A 27568-nucleotide genomic window follows, 5' to 3' on the forward strand; every position below is an offset into this window, starting at 1 on the left:
TCCACAGCCTACCTGCCATCAGCTCCTGATTATCTCAGTAACATGTCTACAACCAAGCTCACGATTTAACTAAGTTCTCCTTCCTTCTCCTTTTTTTTTTGAGATGCAGTCTCGCTCAGTCACCCTAGGCTGGAGTGCAGTGGTGCAACCTCTGCTCACTGTAACCTCTGCCTCCTGGGTTCAAACAATTCTCCTGTCTCTACCATGCAGTTTTAAGGCTTTTTTTCAAAATGCCTCTCTAATGTCTCATCCTTGCATAAATCCTGCAGTAGCTTCCCATCATTAGATAAGGACCACTTTACACAGCCTAGGAGACCCTGCATGATCTGCTCCCAGGTAGGACTCTGCCCTGTCATTCCCACATAACGGTGTTTTACCTTCTCTGGGAGTGGGGTAGAATTCCATCACAACCGTTAAGACACACTGATAGCTGTGTGTCCCTTTCCCAGAAACTAATCTATGAGAAACAGAAGTTTTATTATTCAAAGGCTCTCTGGAAAAGACTGATAGTAAGTTTCAAAGATGAGTGATGGGGATGAGGAAGCTTATCATGTTGTATTCATCAGAACTTTCTGAAATGCAAAACAAGTAGCCTCTTCAGGTTGTGCCAGCCCTACCCTGTGTCTTTACTAGCATATCAAGTTGCTTGCCTTCTAGAGCTGAGCTCAGAATGATAGAAATCAGTTGTGAGTGGACGTCACGAAACCTGACTCACATCAGTCCTGCTTGCTTATGAGGCAATAAAAGGGGTACAGTGCCCCACTTTGAAACTGTCCCTTGATGGTGCCCATGAGGTTTGTCTGACTCTAAACTCTGCTTCAGCCTGGATGTTTGTGATGGCTCAGACAACAGAGTCATCCTTAAGAGAGCTCAGAGGTGCCATGCTGAGTGCTGCTTAGCGCTATGTGATGGGAGCCAAGGGATAATCAAAAAACCCTTTGTCTGCTCTGCTCTGTGGAATCCTGAAACTCCACTTCCATAGTGTGAAAACCAGCCCAGGAAAACAAGGCAGCACTTGATTCTGGCTAGGTCCTAAAGCACTCTCCAGCCTCACTGCATCCCATGTTTTGTGAACTTGATCGGCCCTTTTAGGTCCCTGTACTCACTGGCTGTGCTCCCAGTGAGGGCCTTACACATGCCGTCTGTCCACGATGCTTTTCCCTCCCCTCTTCACTAGTTACATCGCTGTTTGGAACTCAATTCAAGCTTTACTTACTCAGGGACCCCCTTCCCTCCACTGCATCGAATTTCCCCTTTTGGGCAGGGAAATCACTGAAAACCACTTCACAACACTTAGGCAAGCTGCAATTTTACATATATGTGGTTGTCTGATTAACTTCTTGCCTTCCCACTAGGCTGCCAGCCCTCTGAGACCAGGGGCTATCTCTATTCACTGCTGTCTCCCTAGCACTATTTGCAGTGCCTGGCCCATCCAGACATTTCAATATATTTGTTCAACAAATGAATGAATGCCCAGTAAGCAATAGCTTTTATCATTACTGGAAAGTTCCAGGTGCAAAGCTGAAAAGGCAGAAATGAAAGCACAGCAGACATTTATGTAGAAGAAAGCCTTTTAATACAACAGCTTAAACACACAGTTCAACAAAAGCAGTCAGTTCAAATTAACTTCAACATATTACAAAGAACTATGAGGCCTGGAGAAGGCCACTGTTGGAACAAAAAGCCAAGTCCCTGCCCAGAAAGCATGGACACTGACCAAGGAGGCCTCTCTCTCCATCCTGCCTCTAAGAGGAGTGGCCACAATCACTGGACTCAAAACAGCTTAGGTGCCTCTCTGCAGAAGGCAGCAGCACGGAGTCATGGACAGACATCCAGGGGTCAGGGCTCTGCCTTCCCACCAAAGGATGGCCCAAACAAAAGGCACTGGGGCTCAGACACAGGAGACTGTGCAAGGACAGGAAAGGAACAGCAGCTGCACACCTAGAGAGACTGCAGCCCTGGAGAACCAGCTCAACAGACTGCTTTGCATCAGGGCCTTGGGTTTATTACCGTCCCCCAACCCCCTCCCACCCTGCCCAGAACCTCAGGCTGTTCAGATTAACTGCAGTGAGGTGGGGTCTGGGGAAACTACATGGGCCACACTCAGTCCGGAGCTTGCTTGGGCAGGACAAAGCCAAATGCTTTGCTGATGAGGATCTTTTGGTGTGATCAGCTAGCTGAGCTGGGGGGAATGGGGACAGGGCTTCAGCTTCACGCTTAGCTCTAGTGGGGACTTTTCTGGCGAAACGATGTCTGTGTATGACTACACTGAGCTTAATTTGAACAAGCAAAGCCTCTTCTGGGGTGGGAGGCCATCAAGGGGCTGAGGAAGGGGCTTCAGAGCTCACTTGGGGCATGCTGGGTTTCAGACGCAGGCACAGAGCAGGTGGCCCGCGGCGTCTCTGGTAAGGTCAGGCAGGAGTTTCCGGCTGCCCTGCTGGGTTTTTAGTGTAGGCTCTGCTTTATTTCCTGCCGTAACTTCTGTGCAGGACCGTTCCTGGGCTCAATCTGTAGGAGGTTGCTGATGTCTGCAAAGCTGGATTTATAGTCCTAATAAAATCAAGGACAGGAGTGTGGGGAAGGTTCCCCGACTGGGGTGGGAATAGCTGCTGAGGCAGCGAAGTGTTTTCAAACCCTCAGCCCACAGATAGGCCTGCCCTAAGTTAACCTGGGCCCAGGATGAGACAGAAAAGCTGCAGATACTGCCTCAGCTTGGATACACCCCATAAATGCCACCGCTGACATAAATCTCTGTAGCTATGTTGAGACCTTTTGGCCAGGATTTTTTCTTACCTTGAGTGCCTTGTGGGCTTGAGCCCGTCTGTAGAACGCCTTCACATTCTTTCCATCCAGCTTGAGGGCTTCTGTGCAGTCCTTCACTGCTTCCTTGTACTGCTTCAGGACCAAATAGCAGAGCGCTCTGAAGGGGAAAGACCATTTCGGAGGTTTCAGTCACCTCTTACGGGCCACCCACATGCCGTGAAGTAGTTTGAGATGTGATCTCCAAGTTGCTGAACACCTACTCTGTGCTGGTTACTTTATAGCTTCTTAAATCCTCACAACAATCCTAGCCCTTTTCATGGATGAAACATGCTGGCTCAGAAAGGTAAAGGTACCACCAGCAGTGAGGGGCAGACCCTAGATTCAAATAGGCAGGGAGTTCGTTTGTGAGACTCCAGATCCTGATCTCATTTAGTTCTGTCATGCTGTACTGTACTCTCCTATACTGAGCTCTTTTAAGCAAAGCTTTTCGGAAACCTTTCCCTTGACAGATTAAAAAATTATCTACTTTAAGGACAAAAACCGAATACTGAACTCTAGTGATACAATGCTGACACAGGGGTGAAATGTAAAGATGTGTGCAATTTACTTTGAAATGCATCAAAGACTACAGACCAACAGATGGCTAAATAGCAAATATAACAATAATAATTGTAGAATTTAGATGGCAGGTATATGGGTGTTCACTGTACAAATCTTTCAAATTTCCTGTATTTTGAACATTTTCATAAAATGTTGGAAAAAAGTCATGTACATCCATGCAACAAAATATTCTGCATCTGTGGGTTAAAAAAAAGTGCATATGGGCCGGGCGCGGTGGCTCAAGCCTGTAATCCCAGCACTTTGGGAGGCCGAGGCGGGTGGATCACGAGGTCAAGAGATCGAGACCATCCTGGTCAATGTGGTGAAACCCCGTCTCTACTAAAAATACAAAAAATTAGCTGGGCATGGTGGTGCGTGCCTGTAATCCCAGCTACTCAGGAGGCTGGGGCAGGAGAATTGCCTGAACCCAGGAGGCGGAGGTTGCGGTGAGCCGAGATCGTGCCATTGCACTCCAGCCTGGGTAACAAGAGCGAAACTCCGTCTCAAAAAAAAAAAAAAAAAAAAAAAAAAAAAAAAGTGCATGTGTGTGTCTATCTTCCTCATTCAATTCTAGTCCTCTCCAAAGACAGTCACTAAAAACAAAGCAGTCCAGTGTCTGGGAGCTCATTATATAAGTTAATCCATTCCACCTCACTGTTTTCAGTGGGTGCAGGGTATTCACGAAGTTGGATGTAGCATAATTTTTTTCAGCAATTTCCTATCGAGAGGTATTTTTCATTGATTTTAGTTTGCAAATAAATGATGCCATGATGAATATCCGTGTGCAAGGGACTGCTGTATCCAAAGATACATGCATTTTAAAATCTGACTGGCCAGGTGTGGTGGCTCATGCTTATAATCCCAGCACTTTGGAAGGCTAAGGTGGGAAGATCAGATGAGGATGGGAGTTTGAGACCAGCCTGGGCAACATAGAGAGACCCCATCTCTTGCCAAAAAAAAAAAAAGAAATTTGATTGTTACTGCCAAAATGCTTTGCAAAAAAAGCTGAATAGTTATTGACAGAGGCTATTTTCCTACAACTGTACCAACTTTGGGTCTTAAATTTTAATTTATGCCAACATGGAAGAAAGCAGTATCTCACTGTTAAGACAGTTGCTTTAATGTGGCTAAAGCTGAACATCTTTACATAAGGGTTTTAATCGTATGAAATCAAACTTCTCTAACTTTAATGACTTCTGTAACATTTTTTTTTCCTTCACACAAGAATACCTTCCCCATTGCAAGACATTTAATCCCCGTGTTCTTCTAGAATTTAATGGTTTCGCTTTTTACATTTCAAACTGTGATCCACTTAGACTTTATTTTAAAATAAGAAGGTAGGATTCAGGTTTAACTCTAACCTGGGCAACCCATCACCTCTTATTAAATAATCTCTCTTTTCTCCAGACTTTATTATACACCAGATTCTCTCATGCTGCTATTCTCATTTTTTTCTAACAAACTTTGGAATCATTATCATGAATTAGAAAACTGTACTAGTTCTTTGTGATTGCATGGAATTTATAAATTAACTGAGAGAAAAACCTTCGTGTAGCAACTTAAAAGACAGGCACAAATTCTTCGACATTCCTCCCACTGAGAGGCGGAGGGGTCTCTTTTCCCTCTCTTTGAATTCAGGCAGGCTCTGTGACTGCTCTAACAGGACAGAGGAAGGGACATGATATGACTTCCAAGGTTAGGTCATAATAGGCCTTGCAGCTTCCACCTTGGTCTCTGGAAACACTTGCTCTTGGAGCCTTGAACTGACAGAGAAGAAGCCAATGACTCTGAAGCCACCACGCTCTCAGGAAGCTCACGCTAGCACACATGAAAAGGCTGCTAAGAAAGTGGAAAGAGATGCCAGCTTGCTCTAGCAGTTCCACCGCCCAGCCATTTTGAGTGAAGCAGCCCGATGCCAGACATTCAAGGAAGAAGGCTTTAGAGGATTCCAGCCCCAGCTACCATCTTGCTGACCCTGCATGAGAGACCCCAGATGAGAACTGCTCTTCCCTAATTCCTGACTCACAAATTACAAGCAAAATAAAATGGACCACCAAGTTTTGGAATAGTAGCCCCCTGTTTTAAACTCTGGACACAGAGGCATTCTTTTTTTTGGAGGGGGGGACAGAGTCTTGCTCTGTCACCCAGGCTGGAGTACAATGGCATGATCACAGCTCACTGCAACCTCCACCTCCCGGGTTCAAGCGATTCATTCTCTCACTTCAGCCTCCTGAGTAGCTGGGATTACAGGTGCATGCCACCATGCACAGCTAACTTTTACATTTTTTGGTAGAGATGGGGTTTCACCATGTTGGCCAGGCTGTCTCAAACTCCTGATCTCAAGCGATCTGCCCATCTTAGCCTCTCAAAGTGCTGGGATTACAGGTGTGAGCCATCACATCTGGCCTGAACATAAAGGAATTCCGAGGAAACTAACATTTCCTCCCAGCGGGCTCTGGCAATTTAAAGAAATAGCAGAAGCAGAGGAACTACAGTGTAAGCATTATGCACTGTAGAGTGATTTCAGAATAGAAATGTGGTGATTAATAGGGTCATGTGAGACTTCTAAAGACTGTATTTAAGATGATCAAAATGCGTAACTTCAGGCAACAAAATAAACTTGACTTCTGGTAAATGAACTGATTTTGTATCCAGCCAGAAGGGTTTTAATTACAAAGGGTTGGGAAGTAACACAAGTTAGTGAAAGGGAAATAAGCTTTGGAGTCACAAGGATCTGCCATAAATCCCAGCTGTCACGTATTAGTTGTTTAATTTTCTACTCATTAATTTTCTACTCATCTTTGTGAGCCTGATTAGGTAACATAGAACAATGATCTAAACTGAAGAACTGTTTTGAGTACAAATGAGAGCTGTTTCAGGGCTGGCAAGCTGTAGGTGCTATGCACTCAGGTGTCACCTGCACAAAGGGAAGCCAAGTAAGCCAAAGCCTATGCACTGTGTCAATCAGATGGGTGTACATGAAGTGGAGCCTTAGCCTAGGTCCAAGATGTTCCCGGACATGCTAAAATGTTAGCCACAATGGCTAAAAATTCAGTTCTGTCATCAGTCCTCTAGATTAAATTATAAATCTAATGCAATCACAACCAAAAGCTGTCCAACAAGACATTTTTTGAAATTTGCCAAAATAATCCAAGTTTAGCTAGAAGAACAAACATAGAAAAATACTAGGAATACTCTGATTAAGAAGAATGAAGAAAAGACCAGCCCTATATCATAAAGCAGCAGTTATTAAAACAGTGTGGCACAGACACCTGCATGAACAGTATTTAAATAAGACAAAACATGGCTCCAGATGTGGTCATAATCCAGAAAAATGAGTTCATGGAGGTGTCCAGCAGCATAAGGTAAGCAAGGCGAAAGAGGGCCCAGAGACAGAGGAGTCAGAAGATGCCATACAGACATGGAACGAACAGGCTGCAGGCTTCGTTTTCAAATTAGCCTGGCAGATTAAGGCCCCTCTGGTCCAATCAGCCATAAAACCACACAGAGCCACAGGTGCAAAATTCCAAAATATAAGCTTTAAAATTACAAGTTCTCTTTCCAACTCATTAGGCAGCAAAACCTGACCTGAACTGACATGAAGCTACTTAGTTTCTCTATTCCACCCCATGTGAACATGAAACTTCCAAGTTTCACTGGCAGAAATACTAATAATTAACTTCTGCAAGCTCCCCCAGACCCTGCTGGGATGTTGCATAATTCAGACAATATTACTTCACTAAAATGGGAAACATGGGTTTTTTGTTTTTTTCTGAGACAGAGTTTTGTTCTATCACCCAGGCTGGAGTGGAGTGGCACAATCTCGGCTCACTGCAACCTCTAGCACCTGGATTCTCCTGCCACAGCCTCCTGAGTAGGTGGGATCACAAGTGTGTGCCATGCGCCTGGCTAATTTCTGGTATTTTTAGTAGACATGGGGTTCACTGTGTTGGCCAGGCTGGTCTCAAACACCTGCTGCCTTGGCCTCCCAAAGTGTTGGGATTATAGGTGTTGAGTCACCGCGCGGCTGGGAAACAAATTTTATCCCATGAGTTTGGAATAAGGAACAATGTGTCTACATTAGAACCAAGATTTCCGAACTAGTGAGTGATATATGTATGCTGGTAGGGAAGGAGAAACAGATTTATAAGATTTTATAATAAATGTTTTATACTGTTTGGTTTGATATGGTCCCTTGCTGAATGTTTCAAGTTTCTGAGAGTAAAACTAATAGGAAGATCTTGCTGGAGCCAGATTCTAATTCTGGCACCAACATTTACTGGTTGGGTAAGTTTAAGGCAAAACTCTTCCTTCTTTGAGCCTCAATTTTCTCAACTTTAAAACAGAAAAAGCGCCTACAGCTCAGAACATTGTTGCAATCAGTCAGTCCCACACAGCGCAGGGACTGTGCCTGGCTCCCAGGCTCTCAGTCAGTCGTCATTGATGGCAGCTCCTGGTGCAAGGCTTTCTACAGGCCCACACGTCCCCTCAGGCTAGACTGTAGCCATCCTTCTTGCTCTTTGGCCAGGCAATGGTTACTTCACACTCTGGCTTCTGGGCCAGTACTCATAGAAATGGGGCCAAAACTTCTAACAGGAGGGTCTTTGAGAAGCGTAGGGAGTAGCGTGGTGGGGTGGAGAGATTAAGAGACATATTAGGGTTGTGTTTGCAGAGCAAGCACACTGCTTTTACTTACATTGTATGCTTATGAAAATTCTGGGGACAGGGGCCAACAAAGCCCAGGCTACCATTTGGCATCCCTTAGTTTCTGCCCTTCGGAGAGAATGAATGCCACTAGCCGTATCTAGCTGACAGCGTAGATGCAAGTTTTCAGCCATAACACACTTGACTAAATGCTAGAGATAAACAGCCCATCGTAGTCCAAGAGAAGACTATGGAACAAAACATCCAATGTCTTGAAATGCCCCAGGCCAGCAGCTGTGTAGGAGATACCTGTTGCTGTACGTGGCAGATTCCAGGTTACTATACAAGAGGCTTTCACTGTACTTCTCAATAGCTTTCTTATGGTTTCCCTTCTTTACAAGCTCATTGCCTTCTTCCTTCAGAACTCTGGCTCTCTCCACATCCCCAGCAGAAGGCACTAGATACAAATTCAGAAGAGGAGAAAAACCATGGAGCAGCACCCAACTGAGATCAAGGAGATCTCTTCAGTATCATCCCTTCCAAATTGTCTACAATCTTCTCCCCAAGAGATTTCCTACACTGTTGTAAATCATCCTTCCTGATTAATGACTTCCAATTAATAGCTTCTGGGAAATTAAAACAGTTTTCCATTAAGAAGAGGTTGGGGATTCCTGATATAAAAACATTTTTATATGCACATAAAAATATATACATGATAAAAAGCAACCCAGGTTCTAGCCTTGGCACTGCCTCGTGGTAGCTGAAGATCTTATGTGACCTACCTAACTTTTGGACCTCAATTTCCTCTCCAATAAAATAGGGCAATACTTATTCAACAGACGGCTATTTTCAGGGTCAAATCTGAGAATACATAAGAAAGTACAGAACTACTTAAAGCAGGACAGTAAGTAAATAAATATTAATAAACATCTGCTAAAGAAAGGGTATAGCTTCTGGGCTATGAGAAAAGGGGAGAAGAGCCTGCTATTCCCCTCATCTCTGGTTTGGGTGAGCCTATGAGTATCCTCCCTCATCTAACACATGCAGCTCTGCTCCAGCCTTCAAGGAGAGAAAGCAGAGAGAACAAGGTGAAATCCAAGCTGCTCAACTTGGCGTTCAGGCCCTTCACTGCTTGGCCCTAATTAATTATTCCAGCCTCAGCTCCGTATCACCTGCTTTTTAAATTTTTTAAAACTATCTTTATAAAATACTAAATATTTATGACCAGGGTAAGATTATAGGTTCATACCCCGAATTCATCACCTGGTTTAAGAAAAAGAACTAGGGGCCGGGCGCGGTGGCTCACGCCTGTAATCCCAGCACTTTGGGAGGCCGAGGCGGGTGGATCACGAGGTCAAGAGATCGAGACCATCCTGGTCAACGTGGTGAAACCCCGTCTCTACTAAAAATACAAAAATTAGCTGGGCATGGTGGCGCACGCCTGTAGTCCCAGCTACTAGGGAGGCTGAGGCAGGAGAATTGCCTGAACCCAGGAGGCGGAGGTTGCGGTGAGCCGAGATCGCGCCATTGCACTCCAGCCTGGGTAACAAGAGCGAAACTCCGTCTCAAAAAAAAAAAAAAGAAAAAGAAAAAGAACTAGGATCTTTGAAGTCCTGGTGGACCCACCCCAATAAAGTCCACTGCTGGAGGAAACACCCCCAATTCTGTGCTTCTTCCCCACCTTTTTTTAAACAATTTAACTATATACTATAGTACCCACAGATCATTTGTTGTTTACTTTGTTTTTGAACTTCATATAGAAGAATAAATGAGTCTGTGTATTCTTTTGTGACTTGGTTTTTCTTTTTCCTCTTAACATTATATTCCTCAGATTCATCTGTGTTGATGCACAGGGCTGCAGCTCCTTCATTCTCACTGCTGCAATACCACAGCTGGGTTGTCCATTCTCCCATTTATGGAGATCTGCGTTATCTCTGGTGTTTTTTTTCTATTATAGTCTTCTATGAATGTTCCTGTGTAAGTCTCCCCGTGCACATGCACACAGGTTTCTCTAAAGGTAGGGCTTCAGCTTCACTGGCACCCTGCAACATAACACTCTCTGCAGTCATACTTATTCCCACCATTCCCCCCATGCACTTTCATTCTCCAACGAGTCTCTCCGCTGTCTCTGCCAAGGATTCTTTCTTCCCACCTGATGACCTCCTTCTTCAAGGTCCGGCTTGAGGCTCCACTTCCACTGCCACCCCTCCTGAGTCTTTCCCCAGCTCCCTCATGCACTTAAGTCAGTGTCTATGCTGAACTTCTCAAGCACTAAGACTCTAAAGCACATGTCCCTCTTCCTTGTGTTTTAAGACAGTGCTGATGTTTCAGTCCCTCATTTGATGGAGAGGTCCCTAAGGGCCAAGACTCCCTGTCCTCTGTGTCACCCTGCTTAGCATACACATGGCTTGGAACACATGGTTCAGTGACCCCGAAAGAATGAAATCAATAGTAGGTGCACTGATGCCGTCGGGTTCATTAGCACCCCACATTTTCATCCTAGAGTGGGGAATACTTAACAGGCTCCTACAAACCAGAGTGAATGCTACCCATGACCAGACAGGCATTCTCCTGTAGAAGGTGAGTAACTTTTGTCCTCCCCTAACACCTAAAGGTCACTTACAATAGGCAGGCCTCCATCTTTGATCCCTTCTGCACCTGCCTCAATCCCTAGCATGCTGGGCTGGGACCATTCCCCTGGTTAAAAGAACTTCTCAGTGCCTGACAAATGGCTTCTTCATTTCACACAGTTGAAGTGAGGAGTCTCCTGTTTTTGGCTGCCCAGCTTGGATCTCCCTTCTTTTCTTCATGCTTCTCCAGGGATTCACACAGTGCACATGCTCCTGGGAAGCATCACCCTCTAGCTCTGGAGATGAGGCAGCTGCCTCAGGGCTGACCTAATCACAAAATCTCATCTCCTGATTATGGTGTGTACTTCAAAGAATGGCCTGTGACCAAGAAGACCAGAATAGATTGAAAAATCGATGGAGAAAATACATGAGCTAGAGCATTTTAGGGCAAAAAAAAAAAAAAAAAAAAAAAAATCCTATCTTTTCCCAGTGAGCTACGAGGGAAAGACTTTCTTTCTCTGGGTCATGAGGCATGGGGTATGGATGTGAGACCAGGAACTGCTATAGCTATTTTGCTACTATAGTAGGAGGGGAACTTGCCAAAGACAAAGCTGACACACAACAGAAAAGAAGCTAAGATAAGTAGAGAAAAATGAAGTTAGTCTGTGAATATAGTAAGCTGCTAGAGCAAACCTTGCCTGAACTCTCTCTGGATTTTCCAGTTTTATGAGCCAATAAATTCCCTATGCTATTTTTACTATGTTGAGCTTTCTGTTTTTGCAACCAAAAACATCCTAAGTAATATATCCCAAGTGCTACCAGAGGAAAGAAAAGGGAACTCACACTGCATGCCTATGGTGCCAGGCTGGGAGTTTTATGTGTCTTACGTCATTCAGTCCTCATAGTTGTGAGGAAGACTTTATCATCACCCTCACTATACAACTGAGAAAACAATCTCTAAGAGGCAAAGACTTCTATTTCGTTTTATATTTTGTTCCTAAGATTATTTCTATAACTTAGCTAAACAATGCCTACTACTAAGGCATTTACAGGACTACTCTAAAGAAAACAGATACCAGGAGATTGCAAGACTCTGGGCAGAGAGTCACAGCTCACCTCTGTTCTTTGTAGTTGTGGTTTCTTTGGATTTGCTTTTAGCCATCTCTTTGTGGTTCTCCGAAGGCAAGGAATTCCATCTCTTCTGAGCTGAAACAGGCACCAAGGGAATAGAGGGCAGCTTCAGGCGCCATTCAGGCCCAAGTGAGTCCATGAGAGCTCTGGTCATTCTGGAAGGGAAGACAGGATTGCAGGGAGGTTTCCAGGTGGGTCAAGGTATTTCTTTCACACACCCAAGGGAGGTAGGCCTTTTCAGAAGAGCCAGAGCTGCCACCCTCCCCTTCATGTGAACCACCTCTTTAGCTCCTCCAATATGCTGCAATATAGAAGAGGAATCTGCCACCATAAACGCCGTCTCAGATCAGTCACCATGACACTCCTTGATTTTGGTCGTACTCTGTTACCTTTAAAGTGGTGATCCGTTGCTTACTAAGGATACTTAAACCATGATCCAAAAAGACTATACTTTCTCCAAGAAAGAATCACTTTTTGTTTCATATTTTATCAATGAACCGAGTACACAACTGTGCAAGCACCTGACATTTGTTTAATGCTCAGGCTTTTTAAAAAGTGCAAACCTTACGTCATTCTCTAATCTTACAACTCCTCAGGGGTTCCCAGTTCCCTAGGCTACTGTGGCCTGTGAGATCTGGTCCCCACCGTTTCTTGTCCCCCTTCACTGTGAGCCACATTCCCTTCTGATCCTTCTGTTCAAGACTTTCCACGTGCTTTTGCCTCTACCCAGAACAATCATTTCTTTTTTGGAAAAAAGACTGCCAATTTTCAGGCCCTTCCGGCTAACTCCAACTTATTCTTTAGATTTCAGCTTAAAACACTACCCAGGAACCAAGTTCTTTTTGTCAACTGATCTCCGGCACCTGGTATTATCACCTCGCAACCACCAAGGCCCAATCAGGTATGTGCTGAATGAGTGAATAAAGCTAACCATACACTTCTGCTCCTACATTACAAGAATGAAGACCACATAGACTGCTATCACTATAAATTCTAAGAGGTCTCTGACTAGGCTGTTTTCCTGGCGGCCAAGCTATTTCGAACCTCTACTCTCCTCAAATCTGTTCCCTGGCCCTTCCCCTTTTTTAGAGCAAACTTCCTCATACCCCAAATACAAACCCACCTGACTGGGTGCCCAATCCTTCCTATTTCTCTCCTGTCACACGGAAGAGACAATGGGACCAATCCTCCCACTTAAGCTCTGGATACCATCTTCTCTTGCCTCTTTCAGGGACCACATCCAGGCAGCACCTCCCTTGCCCACATCTTCATCCTTTCTCTCTACTAACTCCAACCATCAGCATTTAAGTCCCTTCAACTCTTTCTTCATTTAACAAAACCATACCGGACACCCCTTGCCATACCAGCTACACTCCCTGGCCTCCCTTCAAGCCTGACTTTTTGAACACATTACCCTCTGGCTCCCACTGACCAGGTTCCATCAGAGCCACCAGTGGCTTCACTGCTAAACCTTCAGTTAATATAAGCTCCTTGGAACACCTGACACTAATGATGTCTCCATCATTCTTGAAATACTCCTTCCCTTGGGACATAAATGCCCTATTTCCTCCCACCTCTCCAGCTGCTGTTCCTCTGTAAGTTGCTCAAATGCCGGAGTTCTGCAAAGCTCCATCCTCTTCCCTCTACACACTTGCTGTGATGTTCTTTTTCTCTCTCACAGCCCTAATCCACCTTTATGCCAATGACCCTCAAATCCATATTTGTCTGGTCTGTATTTTCCTCCTTTACTCCATGTAAATACTCAACTGTCTTACATCTCTAGTCTCATGTCCCTTAGTCACCTTCAACTGAACATGGCAACAATCTGGGTGTCTTCTATTCTTCCCTTCTTGCTACCCCACAGTCACTAAAGCTTGTTGATATACTTCCTACACGTTCCCTGAATTGGTCCCACTGTTTTCTTTCCACCCTCTCCCCTGGATTGCTACACGACTCCTTCCTATTCTGTTGCCTTTCATATCATCCCTCAACATGGCAGCAAAGAGCTTTTCTCTAAAATACAAATCTGCTCACGTTGCTCCACTGCTCAAGATCTTTTCATAAAGCCTCACTTGCTCAGGATTAAGTCCAAGCCCCTGAACACTGGGTTCTTGTGTGACTTGGCCTCACCAACCTGTCCCAAGCTGAGCCCCTGCCTGCAGCACCATGTGAAACCATCTTCTTACAATTCCTGTGATCTGTCACACTTGCTCACTCTTGCACACGCTGCTCTGTCTTCTGGCTTGCCCCCTACCCCGTATCTCTCAGTGGCAGCTCACCTCCTCTGAAAGGCTCTCTCTGGCCTCCTTCTCTCCCTCTCAGCTGGCTAGGTGGTTCCTTTCTGGCCTCAGAGCCCCTCTGCTGCCTCCTACCATGGCACTTACCATGTTGTACTGTGCTTGCCTATTACTGACTGGTGTCCTCCCTGAAACCAGGACCTCTATGGGGGCAGGAAGAGGTATGTTTCAGTCATCAACCCAGGTCCTAGAGCAAAGTCTGTCACATAATTGGTAGATTTTGTGGAATCAGCTCAATTAAAAAGGAGGCACCTGGTGACAGAACAAGACTCTGTCTTAAAAAAAAAAAAAAGGAGGCAAAGAGCAAACAAAGGATGCTGGCAGACAAGACAAGCCAGAAATAAATAAAGCACTAAATACATAGCATCAAGTCCTGTTAAGTGTTTGCTATTAGTGTAGTGTTTGGCTTTCTAGTAGCACACGCAGGGGGGAAACATGATCAGTTACACAAATGACAATAACCATGATAAAAGCCAGTAACTGCTCAGAGACCAGAAAGGAAGTGCCCCTGGGGAACCTATTGGAAGGGTCACAGTACAACATACTGAACCATGTCCACAAACCGTATCCCTTTAGGCTTGTCACAGCTGCTTCGGCTTGTGTCTTACTCTTCCAATTAGCTCTCTGAAGACAGGTGAGGTCTGTGTTTCTTTCTCATTTTGGCATCCCCCAATGAACCTGGCACAATACCTTAAACAGTGCACTATAAATATTACTGTGTACATAAATAATGTGAGGCAGAGGTAGGCAAAAATCAATCAATCTTAGTAATTCTTACTCCCTGAAAACCTGCTAAATACAAAAGCAGGTTTTCCTTTCACACCTTCCCTTACGTGCCCATTAGGAGTTTTCTAAGTGTAGCCAAAGGGATCCCCTCAGAAGACAGACAAGGCAATGGCCCATAAGCTGTCAAGGACAGGGAGCTGCCAATGGAGACTGTCTGTTGTGAATGGAGCTCACCTGTTGATGCCTTCTAGGGCTGATGTCACACTATTATCAATCTGCAGCACAGTCTTATAGTCAACATAGGCCATAGGGTACTTCTCCAGAGCCTCATAAGCAGATGCTCGCCGCAGCAGGGGCTTAATGCTGAAGGGAAGCAAGGCCAGTGCTCTAGAATAGAAGGCAAAAATGTCATCTGGCTGCTGAGCCACCAGGGTTTCCCTAGTTTCTTCCAGGTAGGGTTATTTGAAGCACTCAGTGTACAGGAGATAATTTTTGGCTGAGAGACACAGCTAAAAATGCCAAACCTCAAAACAGGAATTTTTCAACTTAAGACCGAGGTGAGGAGGGGAAGATGGCAGGGAAACATGAATTTTGCTAAATGTGTGTGCACGTGCATCAATTTTCATAGTTTCAATTCCCCCAAAATCAAGAACAAGCGCCTCATGGCTTTCATGCTACTATGTGTTTCCAGAGTTGTGTTTTAGTGGGAATAACAAACAAGTTTTGGAGTCAGGTCGGGTGGTGTCTGAATTCCACCGCTGCTACTAACTATGTGACCCAGGTAAATCGTGTTACTGCCCAACCCTCAGTAACTAAGTTCTGGCCTGGGACACATGGTATCCCACAGATTGGTCCTGAACACTCAAAGAGGGAAATCTAGCACAGGGCCTGGTACAAATTAATTCAGCACAGGCGCTGTGAGCATGCTCACATCTCTCCTCCTCTCTTGGCTATCACCAGGGCATGAATCTAAAGCAATGTCACAGGATATCAGATCAGAGAACACATCTCAGGCACATGTTCGAGTTTAATGACGATAAAAGAATATTAGACTGGCTTGAAGAAGAGGTATAAAAAATTGTGCAGTGTCCTCTAAAACTGATCATTCATGAATACCATTTTTTTCCTTTCTCCTTGCTTCTTCTGAGATCATCTATTAACCTCTATTCCTCTTTTGTTCTGTCACTCCCTTACCCTCACATACTCCCATCCCAGGAAAACACCTGGGAAAGCCAGTTGCTGGTCTGCAACTCTACCTCATCCCCAGGTTTCAAATCTCACAAAGACTTGAAGGCCTACTTCTAACTGCCCATCCCACTCCTTTTTCAGCAGCAGAGCCAAGACTCCCAGACACAAGTCAGGGGCCAAGTCTCTACACAAGTAGAGACCCCCATTCTCAGTGACCTGGTGAAACTCAGTGACACTTTAATATCTGTTCCAGATGTAATGGATGGAATCCTTCCAAAGAAGAAACAAGCCAGATTAACCCAGCCTCCTCTTCTGAGACCCTCAGGTATCCCAAAGTTACCCTCGGCCACTTACGAGGTACAATCTTTGATGCAGTCTCTGCAGTTTCCATCCTTCAAGTGACATGCTGCTCGGTTGGAGTAGAGAACACTTTCTTCTTCTGGGTTTGAAGAACCTGCCCAGGTAGAGTAGAAAGATTATCAGTTGGGAAATGGATGCCTCAGGGCACTGGGATATGTTTCATACTCAGAGTTCTTCAGGCTTTGTGTTAAGGCAGAAGAGATAACTCCAACCTTATCAGGCTTGTTGGTCTGCTGGGCTGGTATGTTTGTCATTCTTATATGACAGCAAGGACACTGAGCTTTCTGCCGTTCACAATGAACCAAGTATCTCCTCATTCACTCATTCCAGCACTGAACTTGGTAACAGACAAAAGATATACATGGAATAGCTAGCTCCTGCCTCAAAGATCCATGCTGTAACTACTTGAGTTTGGGTAAGTGGATGGATGGGTGTGTATTTTATCAAAAAAAGCATTTAAATCCAATAAAGAAAAGAAAGAAAAAGAACAAGATTGATAAATGCCATGATAAATAGATTGACCAAAAGTTGTAAGGACACTAAGACCCATGAAATACATGAGATTAGTTTTACTTGGTCAAGCCAGAGAGAACTTTGTCAGGGAAATAATAATTGAGCTGGGTGTGATACAAGCACAGAGAACTTAACCAGGAAAAAGCCTTAAACTACCCCATGGGAGAATTATTAGACATTTTTCTAAAGGCAGTCCTTACCCTCAGGAATTGCAGAGGCTTAAGTCCTTCACTGTGGCCAAAATAATCTTTATTTATTTATTTGAGACAGAGTCCTCCTCTGTTAGTTGCTCAGGCTGGAATTCAGTGAAGGGCTCTCCACTCACTACAACTCTGTCTCCTGGGTTCAAGCAATTCTCCTGCCTCAGCCTCCTGAGTAGCTGGGATTACAGGCACCTAACACCACACCTGGATAGGCTAATTTTTGTATCTTTATTAGACAGGGTTTCACCATGTTCACCAAGCTGGTCTTGAACTCCTGTTCTCAGGCAATCTGCCTGCCTCAGCCTCCCAAAGCGGTGAGAATACAGGCATGAGCCACCATGCCCAACCATGATCTTTATTTTTAAAGATAATTTTCAACCACTTCATACCCACTGGTGTGGGCCATAATTTTAAAATAATTGAAAACAGGCTCTCTGAAAATTTTGAAACATACAGAAAAGCATCATCTCAGATTTAGTACGTTACATTACCACTAGATTTAGCACATTATATTCCCAACTTTTTTTGTTTTTAATTTTTAGAGACAGGGTCTTACTCTGTTGCCCAGGCTGGAGTGTAGTGGTGTGATCATAGCTCACTGCAGCCTTGAACTCCTGGGCTCAAGTGATCTTCCCGGCTCAGCCTCCCAAGCAGACAGGGCTACAGGTGTGTAGCACCATGCCCTGCTAATTTTTAATTTTTTGTAGAGACAGAGTTCCACTGTGTTGCCTAGGTTGGTCTTGAATGCCTAGCCTCAAGTGATCCTCCTGCTTTGGACTCCCAAAGTGCTGGAATTATAGGCATAAGCCATGGCATCCAGCCCTTTAAAAAACTTTAAAATATGGCTAAAACTCCAGCCATCCCCATTCTTATCCCTGTGCTCCCTCCCCAGACCCCCAGAGGCCAGTACAATCCTGAAGTTGGTATGTAACATTTTCGAGCATGTTCGTTTACTTACATACACACACACACACACACACACACACACACACACACACACACAAACTATGTGTATATATATAAATGTAGACTGACACATTTATATACATATGTGTGTGTGTGTTGTGTGTGTGTAACAGGTAAGACACCATTTTATGTCTATTAAAGCTTTTCCTAAGAGGTATCATGTTGCCTATCCTTCTACAACTTACTTTTTTCACTAAGTATCCTGTTGCCATGTTGATGTTTGATATCTTTCATTCAATGCCGATAAGAACAAGTGTTGTTTTCCCATCTTGTTTTGCCAGGCCCAGAGACAGAAAGTACAGAGACTAGTAAAATACATCCTTGTCCTTAAGAAGCTAAGTGTAAGTACCCAGAACCTGTAATCCACCTTGAGTCACCAGTGTTGGAATTCACTCGGGGTGGCTGGCAAAATATTAGAGAAATATTAGGGAAAGTTATAGATTATAATCTCAAACCTTTTGGAAGACCAAAAGGTTTTAATGGGGGCAGGCTGAGGGCAGCCAGTCCATTATTAGGGAAGAGATAAGGATAAAAGGCTTTCCCACTTTAAGTCTGTTTACCCCACATCCCTTTGTCTCTACTGTGTTTACTCATGTAAACTTTGTGCTGGATGGCCCTCTCAGGGGGAGATTAAAGAAGAATTATCTGTTTAATAGTATTTACTCCAGGCTCGGAACCTAAAGCTTTTATCATTCATAAAACCACTCTTTTAACCATGTTAATTATCCACGAATGTGTTGACTTAGAAATTTGGTTATGAAATCTTTATGGAATAAAGGGGTGGATGTACAGGGAGTCTTGGTTGATTGGCTGCATTTCACCCTTTAAAGGCAGCCGACAACCATTCCTAGCCAAATTGAATCTCTAAAATAGTGTGACAGTGCACTTATTCATCAGTCATTGAGTCAGGGTCTGCAGGCCAGACCTCTGCAGGTGGTGAAAGACATCTCAACCAGAGCATGGTTGCTCAGAAACAGTAGTGGTGTGGTGGAAAGGGCATGAGACCCTGCGATCCTGACAAGTCACTCAATCCCTCTGATCACACGTGCCCATCTACTGTGAGGATATTACTTCACAGACTTGCTGGAAGGGTTCATTGTGTTAGGCTGTTCCCTGAGCTCCCTTCATGACCAAGAAGACTGATCAGAGAAATCAAGAGACTTGCCCAAAATTACCTAGAAAAATCTGTAGCAGTAGCAGAACCAAACTCTGGTCCTTGATAAATTGAGATACCAGGCTAGCTTTTCTATGGACCCAGAATTAACCCATACAAACGTGCAAGATTTTCCAGACAAGCTGGGGTGAGGTGAAAGAAAATGGCAGCAATATCAATACCTCAGCTTCCTCAGCAACTTTGTCAAGTAAGACAGACATGAGGAAGTGGGCCTAAAGGGGAGTTTTCCAGAAAAAAAGAAGCTGGCAAAAAGTGCAGACAAAAAAAAAGAATGAAATTTGGAGAGGATCTGAGAAGTCTAGCAAAATGATTCAAAAATTGGACTTAGCATCAAAATCAAACAGATCCATATTCAAATCGTGGCTCTGCCATGTCTTCACCGTGTAACCCCGAGGGAGGCAACTTAACTCTTGGACTCCTCCTTTCTAAGCATATTATCCACAGGGCCATAATAAAGATGAAAGGAGATCACGTCTAAAATGTCTAGCACATGGTAAAGCACTCAACAGACGCTAGCCAAGAAAAGGAAAAAAAGGAAGGTGGCAAGGGGATACAGGTACTAACGGTGACTCACAGAAAACAGGATCCAAGGCTCCTTTCAAAAGTCAAGGCTTTAACCAACGGGGGTTTCTGAGTAAGTCACTCTGGAGAAGCGGCTTTGGGCAAAGGTTGCGGTATGCTGAAGTAAGCTGGACGCTGGGAGAAGTGGTAAGAATATGTATCAAACTCTCCAGCAGCTTCCTATCAGGGCCCAGAATCCAAACTCCTTCGCAGGGTTTAAAACACCTGCACAATAAGGGTCTGCCCACCAACCTGACTTCATGTCTTCCTCTTCCCTCTCCTGGCTCACTATGCTTTGACCCCCGAAACACCATGTTGATACTTTCTGGGGGGTTTTTCTCATTGCAGTTCCCTTCGGGTCCCAAAACCTTGTGCGCTTGGCTTCTCATCATTTAGACATTCTTCAGAGATGCTGCCCTTGATCTCCCACTCCAGTCAGCTCTATCACATCGCCCCGTCTGTCTCCTTCCTAATCCTGACTATCCCCCAGGTCGCGTACTCGCTGAAGACCCACGCGCTCCCCACCGGCCCCGCAAGAATGTGCTGTCCTTGAGAGAAGGGACTTTCTGTGTCTTGTTACACAGGCGGTCTCTTAGCGACTCAACAAATACTACCTGGAAAATGAATCGCTTCGGGGGAGGAGGGTTTGGCCTCAGGGTCAGAACGAGGCCTAAATAACTTAGGATGGGGGCCAACACGGCAGTTAACAAGCAGGTGGAAAGACAGGGCCGAGGTCGGAGGGGGCTGGAAGGATGGGAGGGAGGGCCGGGCAGGACCGCCGGCTACCGGCGGAGGGAGGCCCGGGCGGGGGTTGCGGGGGTTGGAGGAGCAGGCCGGAGGTGAGACGGCGGTCGGGGTCGTACCTTGCGCCTGCAGCACCCGCAGCGCGCGGCCGTAGAGCGCGGAGGCCTCGGCGTACTGGCCGTTGCGGAATCTCTCATTGCCGGCGGCGCGGAGCTCCTCCACAGAGCCCGGGAATTTGGGGGCCATCCCGCGGCCAGGCCAGCGAGTGCCGGGGCGCCTTCCTCCCTCCCTCGCGTGGTGCGGCACAGCTTCCGGGCGGAAACCGGCGCCGTCTCTCCGCCCCTCAGAGAACCCGGAGGGTCGGGGGCGGGGCGGAGGGAGGGGCCTGCGCGACCTGGGGGGCGCCCCGCCCTCTGCGCGTGCGCGGAACGGAATCTCCTCTAGCCCGCGGGTGGCTGAAGCAGAGCTGGGCGCTCTCCATTGCTAGAACGCTCTGGATGACTCAGGGAAGGATGCCGGCCCCGCTCTCAGGGAGTTTATGTCCTAGTGGGGCCTCACAGGCCATTAACTGATAAGCAAACGAAGACGCTAATTTCGTGTGATAAATGCCGTAAGGAAAACAAAACAGGCTAATATACCAGAAAGTGACCACGTGTGGGCTATTTTAAATAATGGGATGAGAGAAGGCCTTTCTCAGGGGGTAATAATTGAGCTGAGACCAGGCAAGATTTAGGGAATGCTGGTCCAGCCAGAGGGATGGTAAGTGCAGAGGTTCCAACGCCAGAAAGTACCTGGCACCTATAGTCTATGTTTCTTTAATAAATTAATGCCCAGGTGGATTGATGGTGTCAAACCCAACATGTAGAGGTGAATCTCTCAAGTTTAAGTGTTTTATTTGGGAATCAAGAATTGCAATTCAGGGCTGACACACAGACCGAGTTGTCTTTGGTGTGTCAGGGGAACAAAGAGAAGGCTTGGAGATTTTATAGAACAGAAATGTTACATACTGTTCTTCAAGGAAGTTTACTGGCACTAGTAAAGTGGGGGTTTACCAGCTACTTGGAGGGCTGGCAAGCTTTGATTGGTAAGTGATGGTGTTGGATAAAACTCAGAATTGTAGCAGGCTGTTTCAGTAGCTATTAGATAAAACTGGTTTGAGGTTACAGCAGGCACTTTTAGCAGCCAGGCTTGCAAAAAATTACTTTTTGGGAACAATGTTATATGCCCTGAGTATTTGTTCCCCTGGCTTTTTAATTCTGTCTTAGTTGACAGCATTGTCAGGACAAGAATGACCCAGTTTGTATGATCAAGGTTCCAAATGGATGAAGATCTTTGACGGAGAGCAACTTCAATTTATCTCCAGCCTCATCTGACGTTCCTATGTCCCACGCATTGCTGTCTACGCACACCAAGTTCTTGCTTCCTAGCCTTTGCTTGTTATCTCGTTCTCCTGGAATGTTTTTTTCTAAATACTTTTTCTCCTGCCTAATCCTGAATTAACTTAATAACATTCAACTCAAACATCATCTTCTCTGAAAGCCCTTCCTGATTCCAGCCCCCTCTCTGCCCCACACTGTGCTCCCTTTGCTCCCTATTGGTCCCTAGCTTTATCCCTAACTTTGCATTTGTCACCCTTTGATTGTCAGTTTGTAGTTTTTCCTCAAACACTGTGAGGTCTTTAATGGCAGGAAGTGGGTCCTCTTTATCTTTGTTTATCCAAGACCCTAATAGGGTCTAGCATCCAATAAAATCATTGATTGACAAAGACCTAGTCTCTACCTTCAGGAATTCAGTTATAATGATCTGCATACACTTAACTCCACCAGACTATAAGCTTTCTGAGGGTTGGATGACTGTTCCATCTGAACTGCTTCCCGTTGACCTCCGCCCTCCCCCCTACCAAGGATGAACCCTGACAGTGGTGGGAAAACTAAATGAGGCCTATACCGCTGGCTGGCTACTCAGTAACTTCATCTTTTCTTCCAGAAGCCTGAATTTTGCCTGAGACTCTCCCAGGCTGGGGAAGTGAATCAAGATTGCTCTAAGCCAATCAGAAAAATGTTACTTTCTTTTGCCAGTTGTTCATCAAGGGATGCACATATGACCCTGATCTGGGCAATGAGATAAAAAGGAGTCTGCTAGGTCCTTATGGGAAAAGTTTCCTTCCCTATAAGAGAGAGGTAGTGAATCAAGTAGCCTTTCTTGCTCTCTTTGTGCTTTGGGTAGTGCTGGGTAAGGATGTGACATCTGGAGATGTGGTAGCCATTTTGTGACTGTGAGGCGATAAATGAAAGTGTGAAAAGCCAACATGCTGAATAGGATGGGAGGGGAAAAATGAAATAGATATTGTTGAGTTACTGAATCAACTCTGGAACTGCTGACTTCTTGACTTTTAATAAACAATAAAGGCAGGGTGTGGTGGCTCACACCTGTAATCCCAGCTCTTTGGGAGGCCAAGGCAGGTGGATCACTTGAGGTCAGGAGTTCAAGACCAGCCTGGCCAACATGCTGAAGCCCTGTCTCTACTAAAAATACAAAAATTAGCTGGGCATGGTGGCACACACCTTTAATCCTAGCTACTCAGGAGGCTAAGGCAAGAGAATCACTTGAATCCAGGAGGTGGAAGTTGCAGTGAGCCAAGATCACATTGCTGCACTCCAGCCTGGGGAACACAGTGAGACTCTGTCTCAAAACAAACAGTAAATGCCATGGTACTTTAAGCCAACATTTAGATGTTTTCACTTGCTTGCAGCTGAGTATTTCCTGTGTGGTTTATCACATAAGCGTAGCTGTGGCAAATTTTATTTCCCAAAAATGGCCCCAATAGTATTTCTGGTTCCCCGAGCTCTTCCAGACCCTTGCCACTGCCTTATGAGGAGGCAGAGTCTACATCCCTTCTCCTTGAAACTGGACAGGCCTTTGTGGTCCCCCTCCACAGTGGTAATGACATTAAGTATCTTCCAAAGCTATGCCACTAAAAGGCACCACAGCGTCATCTTGGCTGTCCCTCAATAACATATTTTAGAACCCAGACTTTATTGGTCGGGCATGGGGGCTCACGCCTGTAATCCCAGCACTTTGGGAGGCTGAGGCGGGCAGATCATGAGGTCAGGAGTTCAAGACCAGACTGGCCAACGTGGTGAAACCCCATCCCCACTAAAAAATACAAAAATTAGCCGGGCATGGTGGCTCATTCCTGTAATCCCAGTTACTTGGGAGGCTGAGGTAGAAGAATTGCTTGAACTGGGACCAGGAGGTAGAGGTTGCAATGAGCCGAGATTGCACCATTGCAATCCAGCCTGGGTTACAGAGCGAGACTCCATCTCAAAAAAAAAAAAAGAACTCAAGCTTTATTTTGTGAGGCAGCTCAAGAAAAGTGGAGCTGCCCCCAGCCCTCAGACCCAAGTAAGCTCCCAGCCAGCAGCCAGCACCACCCTGTCAACGGTGTGAGATGCACTTGGGGCGGGGCTGATTGATCCTGATTGACACCATAAGCAGAGATGAGCCTGCTGAGCTGTGCTCAAATGGTAGATTTCTGAGAAGAAAAAAAGATTATTGTTCTATGCCAATAAACTTTGGGGTGGTTTCTTACACAGCAGTCAATACCTGGAAATTCCTTCCTGCAGTGCTTCCCATAAATGCCAGGACTGATAAAACAGTACTGAAATAATTTGAAGGAGGGACAGATGAGAGGGTCAGGGAAGGAACAGGGGAACAGAGACGTAGGTCTTCTAGGAAGAGGTGTCATTTTTTAAAAACAGCTTTATTGAGATGTAACTCACAGATGTTCATCCATTGAAAGAGTATAATTCAATGCCTTTTAGTATATTCAGAGTTGTAGAACAATTACCACAACCAATTTTAGAACATTTTCATCACTCCAAAATGAAATCTCATACCTTTTAATTAGTCCCTCCAATATATCTATGCTTCTTTCCCCCAGGCCTTAGGCAACCACTAATCCACCACAGGTCTAAAGATTTGCCTATTCTGAACATCTCCAAACCTTCCAAAGTGATGCCATTAAAAGGCACTATAGCAAAGAGGATCATGCAACTTGCATCACACTGGGGGGCCTGGCACAGAAGTGGTGGTGGCATCAAGCAGGGCCTGATCCATGGGGTCCAGGGTGACCATGTGGATCATACAAATGGTATTACATAATATGTCATGCCTGGCTAATTTTTTTGTAGAAAAGGGGTTTCACCACATTGCCCAGGCTGATCTTGAACTCGTGGGCCCAAGCAATCCTCCTGCCTTGGCCTCCAAAAGTGCTTGGATTACAGGTGCACACCATCACACCCAGTCCCTTGAATATTTGAAGGCAAGTACATGGCAAATGCTTAATTAATGTTCCTTCTTTTATGTCTGCAAACTGACTTCAAGGGGCGACCTTTAAGAAAGACAGTGGGGCAACGTACATGTTATACAGTTGTCCTCTAGTTTCTGTCAGGTATTGGTTCCAGGATCTCCTAGGATCCCAAAATCTGACTATACTCATGTACTGTAGTTGCCCCTGCAGATCCCATAGAAATGAAAAGTCAGCCCACCCTCTACACAAATTTCACATCCCATACTGTATTTTCCAACCATGTTTCGTTGTGGATGTGGAACCCTGTGATAGCGAGGGCTAACTGTATTTATTGAAAAAAAAAAAAAAAACCCACAAAAAACAAGGGTTATGTAAGTGGACCCATGCAGTTCAAACCCTAGTTGTTCATGGGTCAACTGTATATTCAGAGCTTATAGGAAAACCTCTCTCCCAGTAACCCTGCTCACCATTTTTCTCTTAAGCTATTATCATTTTATGATTGGCCACGGTTTGCTATTAAAATTAAAGATTTGGCCTTTCAGTTATGCTAGCCACACTTAAAGTGCTCAATAGGACCGTGTGGCTGATGGTTACTATTGTGGACAGCACATATGTAGAACATTCCTATCATTTCAGAAATTTTCACTGGGAACATTCTGTGGAAGAAGGGGGCCATCAGAATATCAGTCCATCTTCTGGAAAAATCCTTGGAAGGGGACAAAGGAGGGATGTTTGGCATTGTGTAATGGTAATTTGATACTTAATTTTCAAAAATGTTTACCCAATTTCTATTCATCAGTCTGGTGTGGTGGCTCCTGCCTGTAATCCCAGCACTTTGGGAGGCTGAGGTGGGAGGACTGCTGGAGCCCAGGAGTTTGAGACCAGCCTGGGTAGTAGAGGGAGATTCTATCTCTACAATAAAACAAAAACCAAACAACAACTTTGATGCTGTGGAGTCAGGACAGTCCTGGGTTAAAACCTTTGCTCTCTTTAGTTGTGTAAACCGTGGGTGTCAGCTTTCTTACCTGTTAATGGAAGATACTTCTTACTTGATAGGGCTGTTTTGAGGATTAAGTGAAAGTCCAAGATTGTGTCTGGCACATAGTAGCTTCTCAGTAAATGTTTTCCTCCTATGTCAGGGAACGGCTTCTTTATCCCGTTTTGGGCACACGGGATGCCATCCCTGGGTGGCCCTGAAGGGTGGGTGCTCAGGTGCTAAGTTCTGTAGGTGGCATATCCCTGGGAAAGGCAAGGCAATTAAAAACAGTGAGAGGTTGCTCTGGTTAAGTTTCCTCCTATAACTTTCCCCATGGGTCAACTGGGTAGAATCTAACATTTTCCTAGTATTCATTGATGGTAGTGGCATTCAGAAGCTCAATAGCTGAAGCCAGAACTCACAGCGGAGAGAAAGGTCTGTCTCTCAGGCCCCAGAAGAGGTTACACATCTGTCGCTGTCCAGTTTGGTGGTGCAGGCCCTGAAATCAGACCAACCTGGATTTAAATCCCCAAACCTATACTCTAAGCTATGTGACCTTAGGCTAGATACTTCAACTCTCTGGCCTTATGAAATAGGAATAATAATAATATCATCTAGGGTGTTAGGAGTATTAAATGAGGTAAAGCACTGAAAACATGTAGGCACTGTGATAAATCATTAAATAAATAAAAATGGGGATGACCTTATAGGCTTGACATGGGGGAATTAAATGAGATAATATATAAAGGCAAATACACGGCAAATGCTTAATTAATGTTGCTTATTTTTATGTCTGCAAACTGACTTAAAGGGGAGACCTTTAAGAAAGACAGTGGGGCAATTTGCGCGTTGATGCTCTGTAACAAATCCGAGGAGAGAATGTGTAGGGGGCCCGTTGGGACCCGAGTTCACCAAGTAAGAGGCAGGAAACCACAAATACCTCCAGGGGTTCTGGGGCAGCGCCCTCTCACCAAAATCATACAGAACTTGGTTTGCTAAGAATCGTCAGCTCTTCTCATGGAGGCGCTTCACGTATCTCTGTGAAAAGGGGCCCAGGACCCAGGCAGAGGTGCGTTGTGTACCGAGTATTTCGTGCGCTCCAGTACCGCAGGAAGACAGCGTCGCCGACACCCTAGATACCACCGGACAACGCCGGGAGGCGCCTTTACCACTAGGCGGTTCCGGGTCCGCGCCCCACCGCGCCACCTGACTCACGTGGTCAGGGCCGTGGCTCCGCCCGCTCCCGCGCCGCGCTCCGCTTCCGGTAGGGGCGGAAAGCGGAAGTGTGGGTGGGTCTGCGGGGCGGGCACAGGGAGGTCCGCGGGGAGGATGGAGCAGTGAGCGGGTCTGGGCGGCTGCCGGCAGCGCCATGGAGACGGTACAGCTGAGGAACCCGCCGCGCCGGTGAGGGGCCACTAGCTAAGAGGACGGGCAAGGGGCCGGGGAAAGAGAAGGCGGGCACTGGCCCGGGGAGACGCCAGTGTGGGAGCCCCCGGAGCGAAGCGACCCAGCTGATGGGGCACCTGCTGAGTGGGGGGACGTCTGGTGGGTGAGGGTCCGGGTGAGGGGAGCGTCTGCTAAGGGGTTAGACTTAGGACCGGTTAGAGGGAACACTCGCCGCGGGGAGACTCTGCTGAGGAACGTGGGGACAAGTTAGGGAGAGTACCTGCTGAGGCTGGGCCACTCGGGGGAAGGCTGTCCACGGAGGTAGTGGGGAGAATACTGAAGCAGGGTGAGAACCTGCGAGGGGTCTCTTTAAGGGGGCAGATCGAGAACTGGCCAAGAGGAAGGCCGGGTGGATTTTTTAAGGGTCCCAAGTCCCACCTGAGGGGTGCAGTTT

At 45.7% G+C, this 27568-nt stretch overlaps 2 protein-coding genes across 5 annotated transcripts in view; one reads left to right on the plus strand and one right to left on the minus strand.

Moving 5' to 3' along the window:
* Positions 1 to 1553: 1553 nt before the first annotated feature.
* On the minus strand, positions 1554 to 20789 carry TOMM34 (translocase of outer mitochondrial membrane 34). Of its 2 annotated transcripts, XM_003936411.4 has the most exons (7): positions 20560 to 20785; positions 16274 to 16373; positions 14966 to 15118; positions 11694 to 11863; positions 8317 to 8464; positions 2794 to 2920; positions 1554 to 2550 (listed from the first exon to the last, which is right to left on the minus strand). In XM_003936411.4, the coding sequence occupies exons 1-7, from the start codon at positions 20684 to 20686 to the stop codon at positions 2446 to 2448; spliced, it is 930 nt and encodes a 309-aa protein (XP_003936460.1). In that variant the 5' UTR covers positions 20687 to 20785; the 3' UTR covers positions 1554 to 2445. The 2 variants fall into 2 exon arrangements, with proteins under 2 accessions (XP_003936460.1, XP_074262676.1); XM_074406575.1 differs by lacking the exon at positions 14966 to 15118 and having other exon boundaries at positions 20560 to 20789.
* Positions 20790 to 27015: 6226 nt separating this feature from the next.
* The window catches only part of STK4 (serine/threonine kinase 4), a 102964-nt gene continuing 102411 nt past the window's right edge, over positions 27016 to 27568 (plus strand). The window contains exon 1 of one of the 3 annotated variants that reach the window (XM_074406579.1): positions 27016 to 27132. In XM_074406579.1, the coding sequence (XP_074262680.1) occupies positions 27098 to 27132 (35 nt within the window). In that variant the 5' untranslated portion in view covers positions 27016 to 27097. Of the gene's footprint in view, positions 27133 to 27250; positions 27274 to 27568 lie in introns of those variants that run through there. The other 2 variants (XM_003936413.4, XM_074406578.1) reach the window with 2 other exon arrangements.

This window comes from Saimiri boliviensis, chromosome 9, assembly GCF_048565385.1.
Source record: "Saimiri boliviensis isolate mSaiBol1 chromosome 9, mSaiBol1.pri, whole genome shotgun sequence".
Lineage (NCBI taxonomy): Eukaryota > Metazoa > Chordata > Mammalia > Primates > Cebidae > Saimiri > Saimiri boliviensis.